Source organism: Arvicola amphibius, chromosome 7 (assembly GCF_903992535.2).
Source record: "Arvicola amphibius chromosome 7, mArvAmp1.2, whole genome shotgun sequence".
Taxonomy (NCBI): Eukaryota; Metazoa; Chordata; class Mammalia; order Rodentia; family Cricetidae; genus Arvicola; species Arvicola amphibius.
The window spans coordinates 63,782,171-63,805,097 of NC_052053.1; the positions used below are offsets into that span (position 1 = coordinate 63,782,171).

A 22,927-nucleotide genomic window follows, 5' to 3' on the forward strand; every position below is an offset into this window, starting at 1 on the left:
CACCTTCATGTATATGAGAAAAGGTTAGAAGTTTTCATAATTTACAAGTTTTGAAATCCTTTTCACAACTACTAACTGTATATCTTTTGTCACAAGAGGAACAATGGTCTCTGGCTGAAGTCTCTTTGTAAAATGAGAACTTATGTCTTGAAGTTACATACACAGGTCTACACAAGGCTTGGGGATAAATTATGGGTTTCATTTACTCAGACAAAATTAGAACTGGACTTTACCATCCTCCTGCCTGATCCAAGGTCCTCTACCTCTTTCTTCTAAAGCTGTTCTAGGACCTTCACTGTTCATGAATATACAAATTACATGGGAAATATAGAGATGTCCACACCCCAGAACAACATATGATCAGTGTCCCCTCCATAGTCACTGAGCACAAAGGTCCTAACCATGGAGTGGAGCTGGATCATTCTCTTCCTCACGTCAGCAACTACAGGTAAAGGGGCATTCCAGTTCCAAATCTGAATAGGAAACAGGGACAGAGGTGACAATGACTCCTAAACTGTCTTTTCTCTACAGGTGTCCACTCCCAGGTACAGCTGCAGCAGTCTGGGCCTGAGCTTGTGAAGCCTGGGACCTCAGTGAAATTGTCCTGCAGAACCTCTGATGATATTACTAAATACTATATTAACTGGGTGAAGCAGAGACCTGGTCAGGGCCTGGAGTGGATTGGAGATATTGATCCTGAAAATGGTAATACTGACTATAATGAGAAGTTCCAGGGCAAGGCCACACTGACTGCAGACACATCCTCCAACACAGCCTACATGGAGCTGAGAAGCCTGACTTCTGAGGACTTTGCGGTCTATTACTGTGCAACACACAGTGCTGCAACCACATCCTGAGTGTGTCAGAAACCCTTCAGAAGCAGAAAGTTGTCCTGGGACTGAGATGACAGAGATGATTAACCTGAAGGTTTACACAGAAATAATCTGAGTGTCTGTTTTTCTGCCTCCTTCTCTATAAATAAAATTATGCTGATTGACCCCCATTTATGTGTTTCTCTGTAGTAAAACACTAATGAAGGGATAACTGTGTTAATCCATAGTGACAGAATTATCTCTGGATTCTAAGAGACTTAAACTTTTTGGAGTAGCTTTGAATAATGTATAATATGAATCTTACCAGTAAAGTTCACATAAACAGCATCTGAACAAACCAAAACTCCTCTCACAGTCTTAAATAGCATGAATGTTTGTTTTTAAACAGCAGAACTTTGGTTTCTCAGAATGGAAGAAATAATTACATTATTAAAGTGGCCTTTAACAGGAATGGAGACAGCCCTCTGGGAGACTGATTTTGTTGAAAAAGCTCAACGTTATTCCACAGTATGGGAATATGGAGAATTGGGGAGTCTGGAGAGCTACCATAATTTGCATCAAGTTGCAAAGTTCTATCATGCAGTTAAATTAGTAGAAGCATGGCCCCATCAAAATTTCTAGAGCAATTGCCTAATTACAATGTCTGTCATCAAAGGAAGAACACTTGCAGGAGATGTGTTAAGAGTAACCCTTGAGATAAGTCAGGAATCCTGTGCCTCGAGACATCTTTCAGATCAGCCTAAGTAGAAAGCACGAAACTTTTGCTGTGTGGAGGGAGACCTCCATGTTGCCCAGCTTAGAGAATGCTGCCAGGCCATGGTAGACTGTAACATTTGATCAGACAGCAATGTCTTCCAACACATTCACTAGATTTCTACTTTCTTCTTCATATAGTTTTCTGACGTTGTTAACTGATCCCTAGATACCACATTGGTGCCTCCTGTTCTGTTGGCTCTTGTGTCTGGAAACAGGTGGGAGCATTAACTAAGCTCAAGACTGTGATTCTCTGACGTTAAGTGCTCTGCCCCAGGTATAGAATAATGAGGGCAGCCAAGATTCTGCTCTTTCCTGTGGTCACCATGTTACAAGGAGGAATTGCTAGAGTTGGATACATACAACTGTCACCAAGGAAGAACCTAGTTTTGAGAGGGACATTGATAATTATATAGGCATAACATAAAATCAATTTCTGGAACATCTATTCAGTATCTCCAGGTTAATCATAAGCCATTTACATATGCAGCTGAACACTGTATTTAATGTCTATGTTACAGGTTAAACCAGACTGTGCAACTTCAGTGCAAGCCATGGCAAAACAACTTGCAAAGGAGAAAAGGACCAGCAGGGAGCACAATGAAGCTGAGAATCTCCATTAGAGAGATGGGATGAAGTGTGGAGGGGATTCTTTATCCTCTGTGGTTTCCTTCCTTAAAGTCAGTTAACTGATTTGCACCATCTGTGATTGACATGAATTTTCCATGGTCATCTAGAGTAAAGATTCCTTGTCAAACTCCTCACAGGTTTGTATATTCTTTTAAAATTTTATTTAGTTTTACTTATTTTATACATTTTTTGAAAAATGTACAATATATTTGATTATTGAATCCCCTCCCCAAATTCACACCTGATTCTTCTCTCTGTAGAAAGAAGTCAAAAAAGAAAAAATAAAATAACAATCATTTATGTATGAATAAAAACAGGAACTTACATACATATAACCCATAACAACACTCAACTATGAAACTATGTTATATAGGTAAAAGTTGAGTAAGACTGAAGAAATAATGCACAATGTGAAATCAGAGAAAATATCTGTAAAATAATTGCTTTCATTCTGTGTTAGCCATCTACTGCAAGACTGTGTCCAGTCCTGAGTGAAGTAAATACACCCAACAATACTTCAACAGAGAAAGCAAACATTTCCTTTGCAAGGAATTATCAATTATAGAACTTCTTGGTTAGGGGATGAAAGCCAGTGTACATGTTCTTCTCTCTACATTGGGACACATTTGGATCGAATCTGTGCAGACTTGGCATGCTTTCCAGGCTCTTGACTTCAAATGTGCATCAGTTCTTTAGTGTCTGGAAGACACTCTTTTCTTGGAGTTATGAACCACTTCTAGCTCTTAAGATTTATTCATATTTTAAATTCTTTCTCAGAAACAAGGTCTAACTATTGAGCTAATGTAGACAAATAAGTACATTGGCAATACCTCATAGTGTTCTCAACACCTGCGGGTCCTCGCTGATTATTAAATCATAGAGAGCTGTCTTGTGCCCATACAGCGGTGTTCATTAATAACTCATGGTTTCTGGGAGCAGAAAGTTCACCCATGCAGGTATCTGTGTTCAAATACTAATTAGTTAATTAGAAACCAGCTTTGAACTAAACAGAAAATTCTCCCTGCTGGCGCATTTTTCTTGTGTGGCAAGGAGCTAGGCAGCCTGAAGGGAGAGAAAAGACATCAAGGATCTTATACAGTAGCAGACTTCATGGTCTACAAATCTCATTCATGAGCTCTCTAACTCATATTTCTGGAAGCATATATCTCTTATATCCATAAAACATGATGAGAAAAACCACAGGGGCAATGCTAATAACTAAATGACAAGTTTATCTCCATCTCACTAGTTTTGATACAATTACTTTAAAATATAATTTTTGATAACAATACTGTATTATCAACAGATCCATAAAGCCACACCGAAATCTGAACACAAATTCATTCAGGCAACACATAGAAAATCTCAAATGCAAAACTAGGCACCTAGGAAATCTTCCTTATTTCATGAAATTTTGTTATAAAAATAACATTATATTTACATTTCTCTTATTCCATAGTCTATTTTTCTTTAATTTCATGTTCTTGCTTCATTATGTTATGCAAATGCATTATATATCCTTTACATTGATATGTTTACTTATGTTTCAGGATCCTCATTTTAATATGATTTTCTTACAACTTAAATTGTGTTTTCTTACACCAACAATTAATGTCTTCATTTTGCAAATTATGTCATGTTTCATATTTTGTCTCCTGTGTTTTCCTGATCTCCTTTCGTTTCACCTGTATTTTAGTATATCCTTGACCTTAATACCTCAAACCCCAATGGCTGATTTTAAGTCTCTTGGTTTATATAAAGTAAACACAGAAACTAAATATTCACATCTTGCAATCACATATAAGTGAGAACATGTAGCATTTGTCTTTATGGTCTAGGGTGACCTCACTCAGCATATTTTTCTAGTTTCGTCTACTTATCTATAGATTTCTTAGTTCATATTTTACTACTGCTTATTATTCCATTGTTTATAGAGCCAACATTTTCATTATATATTTATCCTTTGTTGAAAATATAGGTTTGGTCAATCTTCCAGCCTCTGTGAATAGAACACCAATTAACATGGACACAAAACTGACTCTTTAATAAGATATGGAGTCATTGAGCACATTCTTGGGAGGGATATGGCTGAGACACAGCATAGTTTTATTGATTAATTTTAGTAAAAATCTACAAACTGATTTCTCATGCAACTACACTAATTTATTCTTACATCAAACTGTAAACAATCTTTCCCCAGCACATGCCTGTATTTGCTGTGCTTTGTTTTCTTATTTATAAGCATTCTCAGGTAAAAAGAGAACAACAAAGTTGATTCAATCTACATTTCACTGTGAGTTGAAGACTTTAGTTGTAGGGCATAGAGAAACCAACATTGAACTGAACAGGAAATTCTCCCTGCTTGGTAAGTTTACTAGTGCAGAAATGTGTAATAAAGACTGAAGGGAGAGAAAAGACATCAATAGTCTTACACAGTAGCAGACCTCTTGATCTACAATATCAGACTTCAGCTAAGATATCCACTAGTACCTAGTAGTTATGTAATAATGAACTACTTTCTACTTGGATTTGTGGTCAGATTCATAGGAAAGTATCAATTCTTATTACACATGTTAAAAAATACCCATGACTAGATGTGACATACTACTTACCTAGTAGATACTACTTGTATTGCTAATGGCCATCTTGTCAAACTGTCTTAAAAATATCTATGTCTATTCCCATAAGTTGATGTTGTTCTCAGCCTTGATCCCAGAATTTCTTCTGTGCTGTGTTTCATGATTAATGCAGACATTCATGATTACTGAAAGTGCTGAAAATGAATGTTTGAGTACACAATCCCAGATAGTCAATTAACTTCCCACCTAAAGCACAATGATCATTACAAAGAGGCACTGGAAAGAATGTAAGATTCAGAATACAGGGCAGAAAGTCATAGAATTCTAATGTTACTACTTGACTTGACCATTGCACATATGAGCTAACAGCCACTATAGTTTCTAGCACAAGAAATGAAAAAATCCAGCCAAACACAAAGACAGACTGAGAGCCTGTAAAATTGCTGATCATGTAAAGGTGTATACTGGCAATCTTGACAATACTATTTTGATTGCTTGCAGCCACATTGTAGAACACAAAAATTTAATTTCTTAAATTGTACCAGGTGTGAATGTATCCCCCTTGGTACATGTGTGCACTGCTCTCACCATTAAATAAAGTGCAATAATATTTTAAAATATTGAAATATGATGTTGAGGCACTCATGAAGGCCCACACAAATGTGGAAGTTTGTTTGCTTTTCAAGACTGATGAGGAAATTATAATCACTTTTCCTTGTACGACTTCTGTAAGTACTCTATGTATTGTGAATGATCCCAACTCTATCTGTGCATATAGCACTAATTGAACTCACTGTGTTAATGATGAAAAGAGGTCTGGAATTTGGGAAAGAGATTAATTGGAAGGTCCCAAGTGGAGCCAGAGGGACATATTTGTGGTAGATTTGATCATAATATGTATCATACATCAATAAACAATTAAAGAATAAGCAAAGTCATCTTGAAAACTGAAACTATTTTAATATATGTTTAGAATTTTCACTCAAATTGATATTGTAGACTGTGTAAATTTCCTGAAAATCTCTACTCTTTTATTTCTTGGCACACCTGTTTTTCCACTTATTATGCTAGACAGTTTGTTTTAAACATTTTTGTGTATTGGTATATGTAATTGTTTTGTCACAAAATCTAAAAATTAATAATAAAATACTCTTATAATGTCTGTATTTCTAAGTTGGTCTTTAACTAATATAGCTGTCTATAGTTGTATTGAATTTCCTGAGAGTGATGCCATTTCTTTATTACCTTTAGATAAAATATTTCTGTTTTTTCGCATATATAAACACATTTTCTTGCTGGAATCATCTGTTTATAATTATATTTGTTTCCATAATTCAGTTATTAGAGAAAGTGATGTAATAAACTTTGATATACAAATGTTTTTACGAAATGTTCCCTTTTGCTCATTTTTGTCAGTTTTTATTTATTGTGTATGTAACAAGGTGCAAAGGCAAATAAAATTGTATATATCTGAAAGGAGGCTACAAATTCTGAAAATTTAGCAGGTTTTGGAATTACTAAAGGCCATCATCTTGATAATCACAATCATCTCTTATAAATCAATCTGATAACCTTGTCTCAAGGTGAAGTAATTGTTTCAGGCCTGAAATCAATTGAGATCTTAGGCCCTGATGTGATTTACAGAGGGTCTGCACAATGCTCAGGGAAGAAGTATGAGATCATTTTCCCAGAAAGGATTAGGATTTGAACCTCAACATCTTGCTACCTGACCCAGGTGCCCTGTACCTCCTTTTTCTCCAATTGGACTAAGTCCGTATTTAAGAAGTCCCTGCTCATGAATATGCAAATCACATGAGCGTACTGTTGTTAAAACAGGGATGCACACACCATAACATCATATGATCAGTGTCCTCTTCACAGTCACTGAGCACACAAGGTCCTCACCATGGGATGGAGCTATATTGTCCTCTTCCTCTTGGCAGCAGTTACAGGTAACACTCTCCCCAAATATAGATTTCCATGCTCTCAGGTGACAATGGCATCCACTCTGCCTTTCTCTCTGCAGGTGTGAACTCACAGATCCAGCTGCTACAGTCTGTGGCTGAACTGGTGAGGCCTGGGACTTCAGTGAAGATGTCTTGCAAGGCTTCAGGATATACCTTCACTAGCTATTATATGTACTGGGTGAAGCAGAAGCCTGGGCAGGGACTGGAGTGGATTGGATGGATTGATCCAGAATGGTGAAACTAAATATGCTCAGAAGTTCCAGGGCAAGGCCACACTGACTGCAGACAAATCCTCCAGCACAGCCTACATGGAGCTCAGCAGCCTGACATCCAAGGACTCTGCAGTCTATTACTGTACTAGACATAGTGTTGCAACCACATCCTGAGTGTGTCAGAAACCCTGGAGGAGCAGGAAGTTGCCCTGAATTTGAGATGACAGAGGGATTAGCCTGGAGACTTGCTGAGAATAACCACTAGGAGTGTCCCTTTGTCTGTCAAATCAGTCTTTTAGGGTCTTTGTCACCTTTTCAAAAGGACTGATGGGAAAGAAGTAATGCTGATTCAGGATGCCTCAGAGGAGGCCATAACTGAACCAGATGTTTCCCAATGACCACCTCCACTGACACAATTATTTTGTTTATAAACAAAATAGGACAAACTGTAGAAATACATTATGATATAAATATCTCTTAAATGTGAGGGTTTGGAACTGTTACTGGAGTAGCCGGGAATAAGCTATAATCATGACAATATAACACAAATCAACAGTGTTCAGGCAAAAAAAAGCCCCTTTCATAGTCTAGTTTGATTTCCCACAAATAATCAATAGCAGTTTGTTGGAAGTGGGTCCCTATAGATGTTGAGTTATGTTTATTAACCTCTCTTATGAAATCAAATGGTATGTCTTTAGTTTTTGATACATTGTGGTCATGAATTGCTTTTATTATTATTATTATTATTATTATTATTTTTAATTAAAAATTTCCACCTCCTTCCATTTCCCTCCCTCCCATTCCCTTCCCCCTCCCTCTCCAGTACAAAGAGCAGTCAGGGTTCCCTGCCCTGTGGGAAGTTCAAAGTCCTCCCCTGTCCATCCAGGTCTAAGAAAGTGAGCATCCAAACAGACTAGGCTCCCACAAAGCCAGTACCTGCAGTAGGATCAAAACCCAGTGCAATTGTCCTTGGCTTCTCAGTTAGCCCTCCTTGTCAGCCACGTTCAGAGAGACCGATTTGATCACATGCTCCATCAGTCCCAGTCTATCTGGCCTTGGTGAGCTCCCATTAGATCAGCCCCACCATCTCAGTGGGTGGACACACCTCTCCCTGTCCTGACTTCCTTGCTCATGTTCCCCCTCCTTCTGCTCCTCATTTGGACCTTAGGAACTCAGTCTAGTGCTCCAATGTGGGTCTCTGTCTCTAGCTTCATCCATTGCCATATGAAGGTTTTATGATGATATGCAAAATATTCCTCAGTATGGCTATAGGATAGGACCATTTCAGGCTCTCTCTCCTCAGCTGCCCAAGGATCTAGCTGGGGATATCTCCATGCACACCTGGGAACACCTCTAGAGTCAAGTCTCTTGCCAAACCTAAAATGGATCCCTTAATTAAGATATATACTTCCCTGCTCCCATATCCACCCTTCCTCCATCTCAACTGTCTCATTACCCTAAGCTCTCCCCATCCTCCCCTTCTCACTTTTTTCTCCCCATCTCCTCTTACCCCCACCCTACTCCCACTCCCAAGTTTCCAATTTTTGCCTGGCAATCTTGTCTCCTTCCAATATCCAGGAGGATAACTATTGTTTTTCTTTGGGTTCACCTTCTTATTTAGCTTCTCTAGGATCACATATTATGGGCTCAGTGTCCTTTATTTATGGCTAGAATGCACTTATGAGTGAGTACATACCATATTCATCTTTTGGGGTCTGGGTTACCTCACTCAGGATAGTGTTTTCTATTTCCATCCATTTGCACGCAAAATTCAAGATGGAAGGAAAATCACGAATTGCTTTTTGCCGTAGCAATCAAACCTCTTACTATTGTAGGATTGAGGATAGATCTGAGTGTCAAGCTATGGAATCCTGATGGTATAGAATCTGCTACATTGGCAACTATCTGGGCTTTTTCCATAGATAGCATTGAAGGTAGAGCAGTGGGATTCCAACCCGGGAATATAAGAGGCCTGGTCCTGTTCATCAGGAGCCCTGGTTGCTCATTCGCTTGCTTCCTGAAATTGCATTGTCTTTGTCACCACATCTAGACGGACACTGACTGGATCAGTGAAAGTGCATTTTACATTTTGCAGGTATGTTAGAGGAAGGCTTGCTATCCTGGGCTGATTGTCAAGTTTTTGTTTATATTATTTTTGAGAATTTTTATTTCCCTCCACATTTGAAAAGTAAAGAAAGCCACAAGGAAACTGCCAGAATCTAAGCTTTTCATTCTTCTGTTCCATCATTTTGGTATGCTTGTATAAAATCAACAATAGTAGGAGAGGCATTAGCAACTACATAATGAATCTTTGTACAGATAAAATTTGCATTTAATAAACAGAAGGAAAAATGAGGCAGAAGCAGCTTCTTTATCATCAATGTGCAGCTCTGTAGCTTTTTGTAGATGATCTACAAAGTCATAAAGGGATTTGTAGCTCTTGTCTATAGTAGTAAATATGTCTTTGTGAAGCCATATGGATTAAGCAGGCAAAGACTACTGTACATTGACATAAATGATAGAAATGCCAGCTTAAGTCCATTCAGCCTCCTGAACTGTATAGAGAACTGCTTCTTTATAATGAGATGTTGCCAGGAAGGTGCTGTCCTATGAACTGAAAGATCCAATGACATCATACCAACTATGGTCAGTGATAGAAGAGAAGCCATTCAACTGACTGGTTCAGGCTGCTTTTCTCCTGCAATATCAGCCACAAATGATTCATGGTCCTGAAGTTAGAACAAAACATACGTGAGTAGCTTGGTTTTCTGTAGCATGAATTTTTGTGTTAATATTTGTAGTTACACTTCAGAAATTTAAACAGGCATATTGACAAAATATTGTGTAGTATTTTTGGGTTTTCTCATTCCTGGAAGCATCTTCCAAATTCATTCTTCCTTGTGAAAACATCCAACTCCTGTAAAGCTTTGCTAACACATTCTCTGTCCAAGAATAAGAGGATCCTGAATTAAGAGAGGCAGAAAGAGAAAGAGAAAACTGTCTAAAGAGATATACCGACTACCCATGAGGATCCTTGTCAAAGGATCATCTCTCCTCTGTCATTCTCTAATATATATGGAAAATATATTGGGTTGTATATCAATTTTTGTGGTTTTTATCTCTTAATTTGAAAATATTTTTCTTGAGTTGTTACCTGGTCTGTAACACAGTTGTGTCTCCTTTTTCTTTGACTCCTGGATCTGAATGTCTCAGGAATTCATATATGAACACAAAGAGGGGATACAGCTGAACTCAAGATCCACTGAGCTTCTCTGAGTTCAGGTGCTCACCCCCAGTTGTAAAAACCAAGATGAAAGCTGCGAAAACCCAGGTCTGTCCTTATTTTGTGTATTACAAGCAGGTATTGCCAGAACTGGATCCACCCAAGCAGAGCCTGGCATCAAGAGAGACACTGACAATCATATAGACATAATTTAAAATCCATCTCTCAAATATCCAGTCAGTATTGCCTAAGAAGCAAAGCCATTTCTCCCTGCAGCTGAGCTCTGTGAGCACTGAAGATGCAGGGATGCTGGTGCTCATGGCAGACAATGCCACTTCTGTGTGAGCCTTGACAAACCAACCTGCAGAGGATCTTAGAACCAGAAGGGGGTGCAATGGTACCAAGAATCCATAGTAAAAAGATGATGTTTTCTCTGTGGTGTCCTTACTTAAAATCTTCCAGCTGATCTGATCTACACCTACTGTTATTGACATGTGATGTTTCCATGCTCAAAAATAGTAAAAATTATTTATTAAAATTTTCAGAGGTTTAAATTTTCTTGCTTAATTTATTCAGTTTTTATTTGCTTCTTATATATTTTTAAATAAATTTTAATGTAAAATATTACAATTACTGATTTCCATCTTCTTAAATTTTTCTAGATCCTTCCTTCTTCCCCACTATCCAGCTTTTTTTCCTCTATGGAAAGCAAACACATAAATTAAAAAAGTTTAAAATAGGATTAAAACAAGCAAAAATACACAGATCACAGAAATGCACACACAAAGAAAGATAGTGATAGACACACAGAGAGAGACAGAGTGAGAAAACAAAACTAAAGTACATCAAACCAAACCAAAAAACTTTAAACAATTGAACCTTTGAACCATAGTACGAAGCAAAAACATATTAGATGAAAAGAAATGCAGTATATATTGATATGATAGGAAATATCTACAAACATACAACTGAGGTCATTTTGTGTTGGCCATCTACCCCTGGGCATGGAAACACCCTTAAGTGTGGTTAATCTACCCAATGAGACTCAATTACAGAAAACTAATGCTTCCTTTGCAAGCAAAAATTGCCGAAACTTCTTGCTTTGTGTTGGGAGCTTGTGTCTTTCAGTCTCTGTCTCTCTGTCTCTCTGTCTCTCTCTCTCGTTCTTTCTCTGTGTCTCTCTCTCATCACTGGAAACCTGTTTGGATCGAATCTTTGCAGGAATTGTGCCTGCTTTCATAATCTCTCTAAGTTCATGTTTACTTCAGTTCTGAACCCCCACCAAAAAAAAACCCATATATTTATCCTCCTGGAGATTAGAAGTAGACAGGACCGTGAGGGGTGTGTCTACCCACTGAGACAGTGTGACTGATCTAATGGGAGCTCACCAAGGCCAGCTGGACTGGGACTGAAGGAGCATGTGATCAAACCAGACTCTCTGAATGTGGCTGACAATGGAGGCTGACTGAGAATCCAATAATAATGGCACTGGGATTTGATTCTACTGCATGTACTGGCTTTTTGGGATCCTAGTCTGTTTGGATGCACACCTTCCTAGACCTGAATGGAGGGAGGAGGGTCTTGGAATTCTCACAGAGCAGGGTACGCTGACTTCTCTTAGGACTGGAGAGGGAGGGGGAAGAGGAGGGAGTAGAAGGAAAATGGGAAGAGGCGAGGGGGTTGAAATTTTTAATAAATAAAAAAAATTAAAAAAAATAAAAATATATTGCAACATGATGGGCAGGGATTTTTCATGGGCCAACACCAAGCTTTGGATCTTTTGCCATTGGATAACTGATGAAAAAAGTGTATTCACTTTCGGGAAGGTCTCTAGAGGCTCCTTCATCACCTTCTTTACTATGGAATGACACACTGATGTGTATAAAGATAGCAAAGTTTGGACTTACTCTGCTATTAAGAAACAAATGAGAGACATTTTGGAAGGTCCCGAAAAAATCAGAGGACCATAGTTGAGGATAGACATGATAACAATATAATTTATACATGAAAAAAATGTATACAATCATCACAATTATTTTGTAAAGTGACGGTAACAATTTTTTATATGTTTAGGATTTTCATGCCTGTCCATTTTACACTGTGCATATTTCCCCCACAACTCCTACCCTTCGTTTTCTTGATGTTCCTTTTTTGCTATATTCTGCTAGACAGTTCATTTTTAAGTTGTTAGATATTAGCACAAATAGTTCTGTGTACTTATTCAATATATAAAAACTTAGAGTTTCATATAGTATCTGTTTTTCAGAGATAATTTTAATTAATACAGTTATCTCCAGTTTCATTGATTTTCCTAAAGGTTACATAAGTTCCTTATTCTTTCAGATGACCTGTGCCTGTTGTGTCACACATACAGCTATGTCTTCTTGGTGCAAACTTCTGCTGACAGACGTGAAGTTTATTTCCATAAGTTATGGTATATAGTGCTGCATTAAACTTCAGTGTGCAAATATTTCTGAGGTATGTTTCTTTAAGACATTTCAGTGAGTTTTTCTATGAAACCTTCTGGTATGGCAAATATCATATATATATATATATATATATATATGAAATTAGATTGTAATTTCTCAAAATTTAGCAAGTTTTGAAATTTCCAGTCACCACCATTATTATCACAATCTCCTCCTGTAAATCAATCAGACAACCTTGTCACAAAGTAGAGATACTGCCTCGGGCCAGAAATCTATTGAGAGCTTAGGTCCTGTTGTTACACCCACAGCATCTGCAGAGCTGAGGGAATGGTGTGAGATGCATTTCCTCAGACAGAATCAGGACTTGAACTTCACCATTCGTTTGCTTGACTCATGTGTCCTCCTCCACCACCTTTTCAAACTGGACTATGTGCTTATTTAAGAAATCCCCTGTTCTTGAATATGCAAATTGCCTGAATCTATTATGGTAAATACAGGAAAGTACACACCCAACAACAACATATGATCAGTGCCTTCTCCGTAGTCACTGAGCACACAAGGCCCACACCATGGGATGGAGCTGTATCATTCTCTTCCTTGTGTCAGTAACTACAGTTAAGGTATTTCTAATTCCAAACCTGAGGAGAAGACAGGGACTGAGGTAACAATGTCTCTGACAATCTATTCTGTCTATTTCTTCTCAGGTGTCCACTCCCAGGAACAGCTGCATCAGTCAGGGCCTGAATTGGGGAGACCTGGGACCTCAGTGAAGCTGTGCTGCAAGGCTTCAGGCTACACCTTCACTAGTTATGCTATTAGCTGGGTGAAGCAGAGGCCTGGACAGAGCCTGGAGTGGATTGGATGGATTTCTCCTGGAAGTGGTAATACTAAGTACAATGAGAAGTTCCAGGGCAAGGCCACACTGACTGCAGACACATCCTCCAGCACAGCCTACATGGAACTCAGCAGATTGACATCTGAAGACTCTGCCATCTATTACTGTACAAGACACAGTACGATAACCACATCCTGAGTGTGTCAGAAACCCTGGAGAAGCAGAAAGCTGCCCTGGGACTAAGATGACAGAGAAGACTAGCCTTAAGAAATTCACAGAAAGAAACATTCTGAATTGTTTTGTCTCTCATTTTTTGTAACAACTTTTCAAAATTTCATCTGTGAATGAAGGGATGCTGATTTAGGATGATTAGTGTACACCATACCTTCCAATCTCTTCACCAATGATCACATTCAATGAAATGTTTTTTCATTAATAAAATAAAAAAAGTGAAACTTGTGATTATGAAGTATGATTTAAAAAATCAATCTCTGGATTCTAAGAGACTGTGACATTTTGGAGGTAGTTTTTAATAAACTGAAATATGGATTTGAGCAGTAAAATCCAAATAAAAACTGTTGGGAAAACAAAAGTCCTTCTGAGTCTTAAATGTTACATGACTTCAGGTTTGTAGTTAACTCTGGCTGTGTGGTCCTGTAGAAATTCTGGTCTCTTAGAATGTTAGATATGTGTCAAAATGCACTGCATATAATATAATTCCTGTAAGATGCTCAAGGATGATAAAATTACTTTTCACAAAAATCATTAAAAAAATCAATGTATGTACATGTTAATTGAGGTAGGTGCTGAGATTACACATTATTCCCTGGTCCCATTTTTAATTCCTTCCCTGTCTCAGAAAACCTGCCACAAAGTCTCAAAACTTTATAGAACAAAGAACTATACTGATACATCATTCTTTCTCACAGGCCATTAGATATCAACCTGGTAGTTACCTTTGTTCTACAGTGTGTTTGGATTTTTGAATGATTGAGTACTTGTGAACATCATCAATCAGTTGTGCTTTTTATCAACTCACTTCATCACCAGAGTTCACTGCTACAGCTATATCCAATAACACCAAAGAAAAGATTGGGTTTCATGGAGATCTGGAAATCAGCTGTGGTAAAGCTCACTATTCATTCTTAAAACATCTAGTCAATATCAACTTAGATAATGAAGGAAGCCTAGACAACCATAATTTGCAAACAGAGTGAGCCTGTCAGAGATTTTCTGGTGAAGGGAGGAACCAATGTTCATAGATAAAGCAGAATTATTCCAACTACCCTATAAATGTGCCTGAACTTGACCTCAATCATATTCTGTGTCATTATATGGAAGAGCAGTCACACCAATCCATTTAAAGGTTGAATGACCCTGAACACTAAGTCTCAGATTAGTATTGTTCAACTGATTCCCTGTAAAAGAGGAGTTTCTTTTTTTTTTCATTAAGAAAATTTCCGCCTCCTCCCTCTCCACTCCCCCTCCCACTCCTGTTCAGAGAGCAGTAAGGGTTCCCTGCACTGTGGGAAGTCCAAGTTCTTCCCCCCTCCATCCAGGTTCAGGAAGGTGAGCATCCAAACAGGCCAGCCCCCCCCCCCCAAAGCCAATATGCGTAGTAGGATCTGAATCCAGTGTCATTGTCCTTGGCTTCTCAGCAGCCCAAATTGTCCGCCATGTTCAAGGAGTCCGGTTTTCTCCCATGCATTTTCAGTCCCAGTCCAGCTGGGCTTGGTAAGCTCTGAATAGATCAGCCGCACCATCTCAGTGGATGGGAGCACTCCTCACAGTCCTGACTTTCTTTCTCATGTTCTCCCTCCTTCTGCTCCTAGTCAGGACCTTGGGAGTTCAGTCCGGTGCTCCAATGTGGGCCTCTGTCTCTATCACCATCCATTGCCAGATGAATGTTCTATGGTGATATGCAAGATAATCATCAGTATGGCTATAGGATCTGGCCTTTTCTGACTCCCTCTCCTCAGCTGGCCCCGCAACTAGCTGGGGGCATCTTCCTGGATGCCTGGTAACCCCGCTAGAGTAAAGTTTCTTAATAATCCTAAGATGGCTCCCTTAATTAGGATATATGCTTTCCTGTTCCCATATCCACCCTTCCTATATCCCAAGTATCCCATTCCCCCCAGCTCTCCCTATCTTCCCCTTCACGCTTTTCTCTCCCCATCTCCCCTTGCCCCCAACCAACCTCACCCCCACGTTCCCAATTTTGACTACTTCCAATATCCAGGAGGATAACTATATGTTTTTCTTTGGTTTCACCTTCCTATTGTCTTCTCAAGGATAATGAATTATAGGCTCGATGTCCCTTATTTATGGCTAGAAACCGATTATGAGTGAGTATCCCATTTTTATCTTTTTGGGTCTGGGTTACCTCACTCAGAATAGTGTTTTCTATTTCCATCCATTTGCATGCAAAATTCAAGATGTCATTGTTTTTTACCGCTGAGTAGTACTACTCTAATATGTATATATTCCACAGTTTCTTCATCCATTCTTCCATTGAAGGGCATCTAGGTTGTTTCCAGGTTCTGGCTATTACAAATAATGATGATATGAACATAGCTGAACAAATGCTTTTGTAGTATGATTGGGCATCTCTTGGGTAAATTCCCAAGAGTAGAATTACTGGGTCCTGGGGTAGGTTGATCCCAAATTTCCTGAGAAACCGCCACACTGCTTTCCAAAGTGGTTGCACAAGAGTGCATTCCCACCAGCAATGGATGAGTGTACCCCTTACCCCACAACCTCTCCAGCAAAGGCTATCATTGGTGTTTTTGATTTTAGCCAATCTGACAGGTGTAAGATGGTATCTCAAAGTTGTTTTGATTTGCATTTCCCTGATAGCTAAGGAGGTTGAGAATGACCTTAAGTGTCTTTTGGCCATTTGAACTTCTTCTGTTGAGAATTCTCTGTTCAGTTCAGCGCCCCATTTTTTAAATGAGTTAATTAGCATTTTAAAGTCTAGTCTCTTGAGTTCCTTATATATTTTAGAGATCAGACCTTTGTCAGTTGCAGGGTTGGTGAAGATCTTTTCTCAGTCAGTGGGCTGCTTTTGTGTCTTAGTGACAGTGTCCTTTGCTTTACAGAAGCTGCTCAGCTTCAGGAGGTCCCATTTATTCAATGTTGCCCTTAATGTCTGTGCTGCTGGGGTTATACGTAGGAAATGGTCTCTTGTGCCCAATTGTTGTAGAGTACTTCCCACTTTCTCCTCTATCAGGCTCAGTGTGTTCAGATTAATATTGAGGTCTTTAATCCATTTGGACTTGAGTTTTGTGCATGGTGATAGATATGGATCTACTTTCGTTCTTCTACAGGTTGACATCCAGTTATGCCAGCACCATTTGTTGAAGATGCTTCCTTTCTTCCATTGTGTGCTTTTAGCTCCTTTATCAAAAATCAGGTGTTCATTGGTTTGTGGTTTAAGATCCTGGTCTTCTGTTTGATTTCATTGGTCAACTTCTCTGGTTTTATGCCATTACCAAGCTGTTTTCAATACTGTAGCTCTGTAATAGAGTTTGAAGTCAGGGTTGGTAATGCCTCCAGAAGTACCTTTATTGTATAAGATTGTTTTGGCTATCCTGGGTTTTTTGTTTTTCCATATAAAGTTGATTATTGTCCTCTCAATATCTGAAGAATTTTGATGGGACCATAATCGGGATTGCATTGAATCTATAGATTGCTTTTGGTAGAATTGCCATTTTTACAATTTTGATTCTCCCAATCCATGAGCAAGGGAGATCCTTCCATTTTCTGATATCCTCTCCAATTTCTTTCTTCAGAAGATTAAAATTCTTGGCAAATAGATCATTTACTTCCTTGGTTAGAGTTACTCAAAGATATTTTATGCTATTTGTGGCTATCTTGAAAAGTGATATTTCTCTGATTTCCCTCTCTGCTTCCTTTTCCTTTGTGTATAGGAAAGCAACTGATTTTCTGGAGTTGATATTCTATCCTGCCACATTACTGAAGGAGTTTATCAGCTGTAGGGGTTTTTTGTTGGAGTTTTTGGGGTCGCTTATGTACACTATCATATCATCTGCAAATAACGAAAGTTTAACTTCTTCCTTTCCAAATCGAATCCCCTTGATTCCCTTATGTTGTCTTATTGCTATTGCTAGAACCTCAAGCATCATATTGAAGAGATAAGGAGATAAGCCTTGTCTTATTTCTGAATTTAGTGGGATGACCTTGAGTTTCTCTCCATTTAATTTGATGTTAACTGTCGGCTTGCTGTAAATAGCCTTTATTATATTTAGTAATGACCCTTGTATCCCTAATCTCTCCAAGACCTTTATCATAAAAGGGTGTTGAATTTTGTCAAATGCTTTTTAAGCATCTAATGCAATGATCATATTTTTTTTCCTTCAGTTTATTTATATGATGGATTACATTGATAGATTTTCATATGTTGAACCAGCCATGCATCTCTGGGATGAATCCTACTTGATCATAGTGGATTATTTTTCTAATGTGTTCTTGGACTCGGTTTGCTAGTAATTTATTGAGTATTTTTGCATCAATGTTCATGAGTGAGATTGGTCTGTAATTCTCTTTCTTGGTTGAGTCTTTGTGTGGTTTAGGTATCAGGGTAACTGTAGCCTCATAAAAGGAATTTGGCAATGACTCTTCTGTTTCTATATTATGAAATACCTTAAGGAATATAGGCATTACGTCTTCTTGGAAGTTCTGGTAGAATTCTGCATTGAAACCATCTGGTACAGGGCTTTTTTTTGGTAGGGAGGTTTTTGATAAGAGTTTCTAATGCTTTATGAATAACAGGACTATTAAGATTGTTCACCTGGTCCTGGTTTAACTTTGGTACATGGTACATATCTAAAAAAATGTCCATTTGTTTTACATTTTCCAATTTTGTGGCATACAGGCTTTTGTAGTAAGATCTATTGATTCTCTGAATTTCCTCTGTGTCTGTGGTTATGTCCCCCTTTTCATTTCTGATCTTATTAATTTGCTAGTTCTCTCTCTGTCATTTTTATTAGTTTGGAAAGGGGTTTGTCAATCTTTTTGATTTTCTCCAAGAACCAACTTTTTCTTTCATTGATTCTTTGGATTGTTTTCTGTGTTTCTATTTTGTTGATGTCTGCCCTCAGCTTGATTATTTCCAGTCTTCTACTCCTCCTAGGTGAATCTTCTTCTTTTTTTCTAGAGCTTTCAGGTGTGCTGTTAAGTCTCCAATGAGTGCTTTCTCCATTTTCTTTAAGTGGGCACTTAGTGCTATGAACTTTCCTTTTAGCACTGCTTTCATTGTGTCCCATAGGTTTGAATATGTTGTGTCTTTGTTTTCATTAAATTCAAAAATGACTTTAATTTCTTTCTTTATTTCTTCCTTGACCCAGCTGTGGTTCAATAGTTGACTGTTCAGTTTCCATGAGTTTGTAGGCTTTCTGGGGGTAGCATTGTTGAATTCTAATTTCAATCCATGGTGATGCAATAAGACACAGGTGGTTACTAATATTTTTTGTGACTGTGGAAGTTTGCTTTGTTGCCCTATATATGGTCAATTTTCGAAAAGGTTCCATGAGCTGCAGAGAAGAAGGTATATTCTTTCCTATTTGGGTGGAATGTTCTATAGATGTCTGTTAAGTCCATTTGGTTCATTACCTTCATTAAGTCTTTCAATTCTCTGTTAGGTTTCTGTCTGATTGACTTTTCCATTGGTGAGAGAGGAGTGTTGAAGTCTCCTACTATTAATGTGTGGATTAATGGCTGCCTTGAGTTCTAGTAAGTTTTCTTTTACATAAGTGGGTGCTTTTATATTAGGGGCATAGATATTAAGGATTGAGACTTCATTCTGAAGGATTTTTCCTGTTATGAGTATAAAGTGTCCCTTTCCATCTCTTCTGATTGATTTTAGTTTGAAGTCAACTTTGTTAGAAATTAGTATGGCCTCACCTGCTTGTTTCTTAGGACCATTTGCTTGATAAACCTTTTCCCAACACTTTTTACTCTGAGTAGATGTCTGTCTTTGTGGTTGAGGTGTGTTTCTTGTAAACAGCAGAATGTTGGATCCTGTTTTCGTATCCAATCTCTTAGCCTGTGCCTTTTTATAGGTGAATTGAGTCCATTGATATTCAGTGATATTAATGACCAGTGGTTGTTAAGACTTGTCATTTTTTTTCTGGTTGTAGAGTTTGTGTGTTACCTCTCTTTGAGTTGTGCTGGTGAAAGTTCACTAGATGTCTGAGTTATTGTGAGCATTGTTGGACTCCTTGGTTTGTGATTTTCCTTCTATTACTTTCTGCAAGGCTGGATTTGTGGCTACTTATTGTTTAAATCTGTTTTTGTCCTGGAATATCTTGTTTTCTCCATCAATGGTGAATGCAAGCTTTGGTGAGCATAGTAGTCTGGACTTGCATCCATGTTCCCTTAGTGTCTGTAGCACATCTTTCCAAGACTTTCTGGCTTTCATGGTTTCCAGTGAGAAGTCAGGTGTAATTCTGATAGGTTTCTCTTTATATGTTACTTGACCTTTTTCCTTTGTATCTCTTAATATCTGTTCTTCATTCTGTATGTTTTGTTGTTTGATTATTATATGGCGTGGGGATGTTTTCTTTTGATCCAGTCTATTCAGTGTTTTGTAGGCTTCTTGTACCTTCATAGGAATATCTTTCTTTAGGTTGGGGAAATTTTCTTCTATAATTTTGTTGAATATATTTTCTGGGACTTTGAGTTGTAATTCTTCTCCTTCTTCTACCCCAATTATTCTTAGGTTTGGTCTTTTCATGGTGTCACAGAGTACCTTGATGTTTTGTGTTAAGAATTTGTTGGATTTGTTTTATTCTTTAATCTGTGAATTTATTTCCTCTATAGTATCTTCAGAGTCTGAGATTCTTTTTTCCATCTCTTCTATTTGGTTGGAAATACTTGTCTTGAAGTTTCTGTTCATTTACTCAGAATTTCCATTCCAGTCTTCCCTCAGATTGTGTTTTCTTCATTACCTTCATGTCAGTTTTCAGGTCTTTTACTGTTTCCCTTACCTGTTTTTTTTTTTTTTTCTTATGTGTGGTCCTTTTTTTAAATTTTTTTTCCTCATGGTTTATTTTTTTATATTTAAAAATTTCCATCTCCTCCCCTCCTTCTTCCCCCTCCCTCCCCTCCTCCTCCCCCCTTCCTCCACTCCTTCTCCCCCTTCCCTCCCCTCCCCTCCACCCATACCTCCCCTCCCTCCCTCTCAAGGCCAAGGAGCCATCAGGGTTCCCTACTCTATGCTAAGACCAAGGTCCTCCCAACTTCCCCCAGGTCCAGGAAGGTGATCGACCAAGCTGAGAAGGCTCCCACAGAGCCCGTCCATGCAGAAGAATCAGAGCCCAGCGCCATTGTCCTTTGCTTCTCAGTCAGCCCCCACTGTTGGCCACATTCAGAGAGATGGGTTTGGTCGCATGATCCATCAGTCCCATTCCAACTGGAGTTGGTGATCTCCCATTAGTTCTGTCCCACCGTCTCCATGAGTGAAAGCACCCCTCACGTTCCTGACTTTCTCCCTCATGTTCTCTCTCCTTCTGCTCCTCATCAGGACCTTGGGAGCTCAGTCCAGTGCTCCAAAGTGGGGCTCAGTCATTTCCCCATCTATCGCCAGATGGAAGTTCCCTCACGGTCCTGACTTTCTTTCTCATGTTCTCTCTCCTTCTGCTCCTCATCAGGACCTTGGGAGCTCAGTCCGGTGCTCCAATGTGGGGCTCTGTCATTTTCTTCATCTATCGTCAGGTGGAGGTTCTATGGTGATATGCAAGAAATTCATCAGTATGGCTATAGGAACTGGCCTTTTCAGGCTCCCTTTCCTCAGCTGCCCAAGGAACTAACTGGGGGCATCTCCCTGGAAACCTGGGAACCCCTCTAGGGTCAAGTTCTTGACAACCCTCAGGTGGCTCCTTAAATTAAGATATATGCTTCCCTGCTCCAATATCCACCCTTCCTGTATCCCAAGCATCCCATTCCTCCGAGCTCCCCCCATTCTCCCCTTCACGCTTTTCTCTCCCCATCTTACCTTGGCCCAGTCTTGCCCAACCCTCAAGTTCCCAATTTTGCCTGGCGATCGTGTCTACTTCCAATATCCAGGAGGATTACTATATCTTTTTTTGGGAGTTCACCTTCTTATTATCTTCTCAAGAATCCCAAATTTATAGGCTCGATGTCCTTTAATTATGGCTAGAAACCGATTATGAGTGAGTCCATCCCCTGTTCATCTTTTTGGGTCTGGGTTACCTCACTCAGAATAGTGTTTTCTATTTCCATCCATTTGACTGCAAAATTCAAGATGTCATTGTTTTTTACCGCTGAGTAGTATTCTAGCATGTATATATTCCACAGTTTCTTCATCCATTCTTCCACTGAAGGGCCTCTAGGTTGTTTCCAGGATCTGGCTATTACAAATAATGCTGCTATGAACATAGATGAGCATATGCTTTTGTAGTATGACTGGGCATCTCTTGAGTAGATTCCCAATAGTGGAATTGCTGGGTCCTGGGGTAGGTTGATCCCAAATTTCCTGAGAAACCGCCACACTGCTTTCCAAAGTGGTTGCACAAGTTTGCATTCCCACCAGCAATGGATGAGTGTAGCCCTTACCCCACAACCTCTCCAGCAAAGGTTATTATTGGTGTTTTGGATTTTAGCCAATCTGACAGGTGTAAGATGATATCTCAAAGTTGTTTTGATTTGCATTTCCCTGATAGCTAGGGAGGTTGAGCATGACCTTAAGTGTCTTTTGGCCATTTGAACTTCTTCTGTTGAGAATTCTCTGTTCAGTTCAGCGCCCCATTTTTTAATTGGGTTAATTGGCATTTTACCGTCTAGTCTCTTGAGTTCCTTATATATTTTAGAGATCAGACCTTTGTCAGTTGCAGGGTTGGTGAAGATCTTTTCCCAGTCAGTAGGCTGCCTTTGTGTCTTAGTGACAATGTCCTTTGCTTTACAGAAGCTGCTCAACTTCAGGAGGTCCCATTTATTCAATGTTGTCCTTAATGTCTGTGCTGCTGGGGTTATACGTAGGAAATGGTCTCCTGTGCCCAAATGTTGTAGAGTCCTTCCCACTTTCTCTTCTATCAAGCTCAGTGTGTTCAGATTAATATTGAGGTCTTTAATCCATTTGGACTTGAGTTTTGTGCATGGTGATAGATATGGATCTACTTTCATTCTTCTACAGGTTGACATCCAGTTATGCCAGCACCATTTGTTGAAGGTGCCCTCTTTCTTCCATTGTGTAATTTTGGCTCCTTTATCAAAAATCAGGTGTTCATTGGTTTGTGGTTTAAGATCCGGGTCTTCTATACGATTCCATTGGTTGACTTCTCTGTTTTTATGCCATTACCAAGCTGTTTTCAATACTGCAGCTCTGTAATAGAGGTTGAAGTCAGGGATGGTAATGCCTCCAGAAGTACCTTTATTGTATAAGTTTATTTTGGCTATCCTGGGTTTCTTTTTTTTTTTATTTATTTTT

The 22,927-nt window shown here is 38.9% G+C and overlaps 1 pseudogene and 2 gene segments (V, D, J or C); all 3 read left to right on the plus strand.

Annotated features, from left to right (window-relative positions):
• Positions 1 to 369: 369 nt before the first annotated feature.
• Positions 370 to 857, plus strand: LOC119819792. The segment is given in 2 exon segments: positions 370 to 448; positions 532 to 857. Coding segments are annotated over 2 exon segments (372 nt in total).
• Positions 858 to 6,701: 5,844 nt separating this feature from the next.
• LOC119818511 lies at positions 6,702 to 7,148 on the plus strand (annotated as a pseudogene).
• Positions 7,149 to 13,195: 6,047 nt separating this feature from the next.
• On the plus strand, positions 13,196 to 13,659 carry LOC119818461. The segment is given in 2 exon segments: positions 13,196 to 13,238; positions 13,328 to 13,659. Coding segments are annotated over 2 exon segments (375 nt in total).
• The last annotated feature ends 9,268 nt before the right edge of the window (positions 13,660 to 22,927 follow it).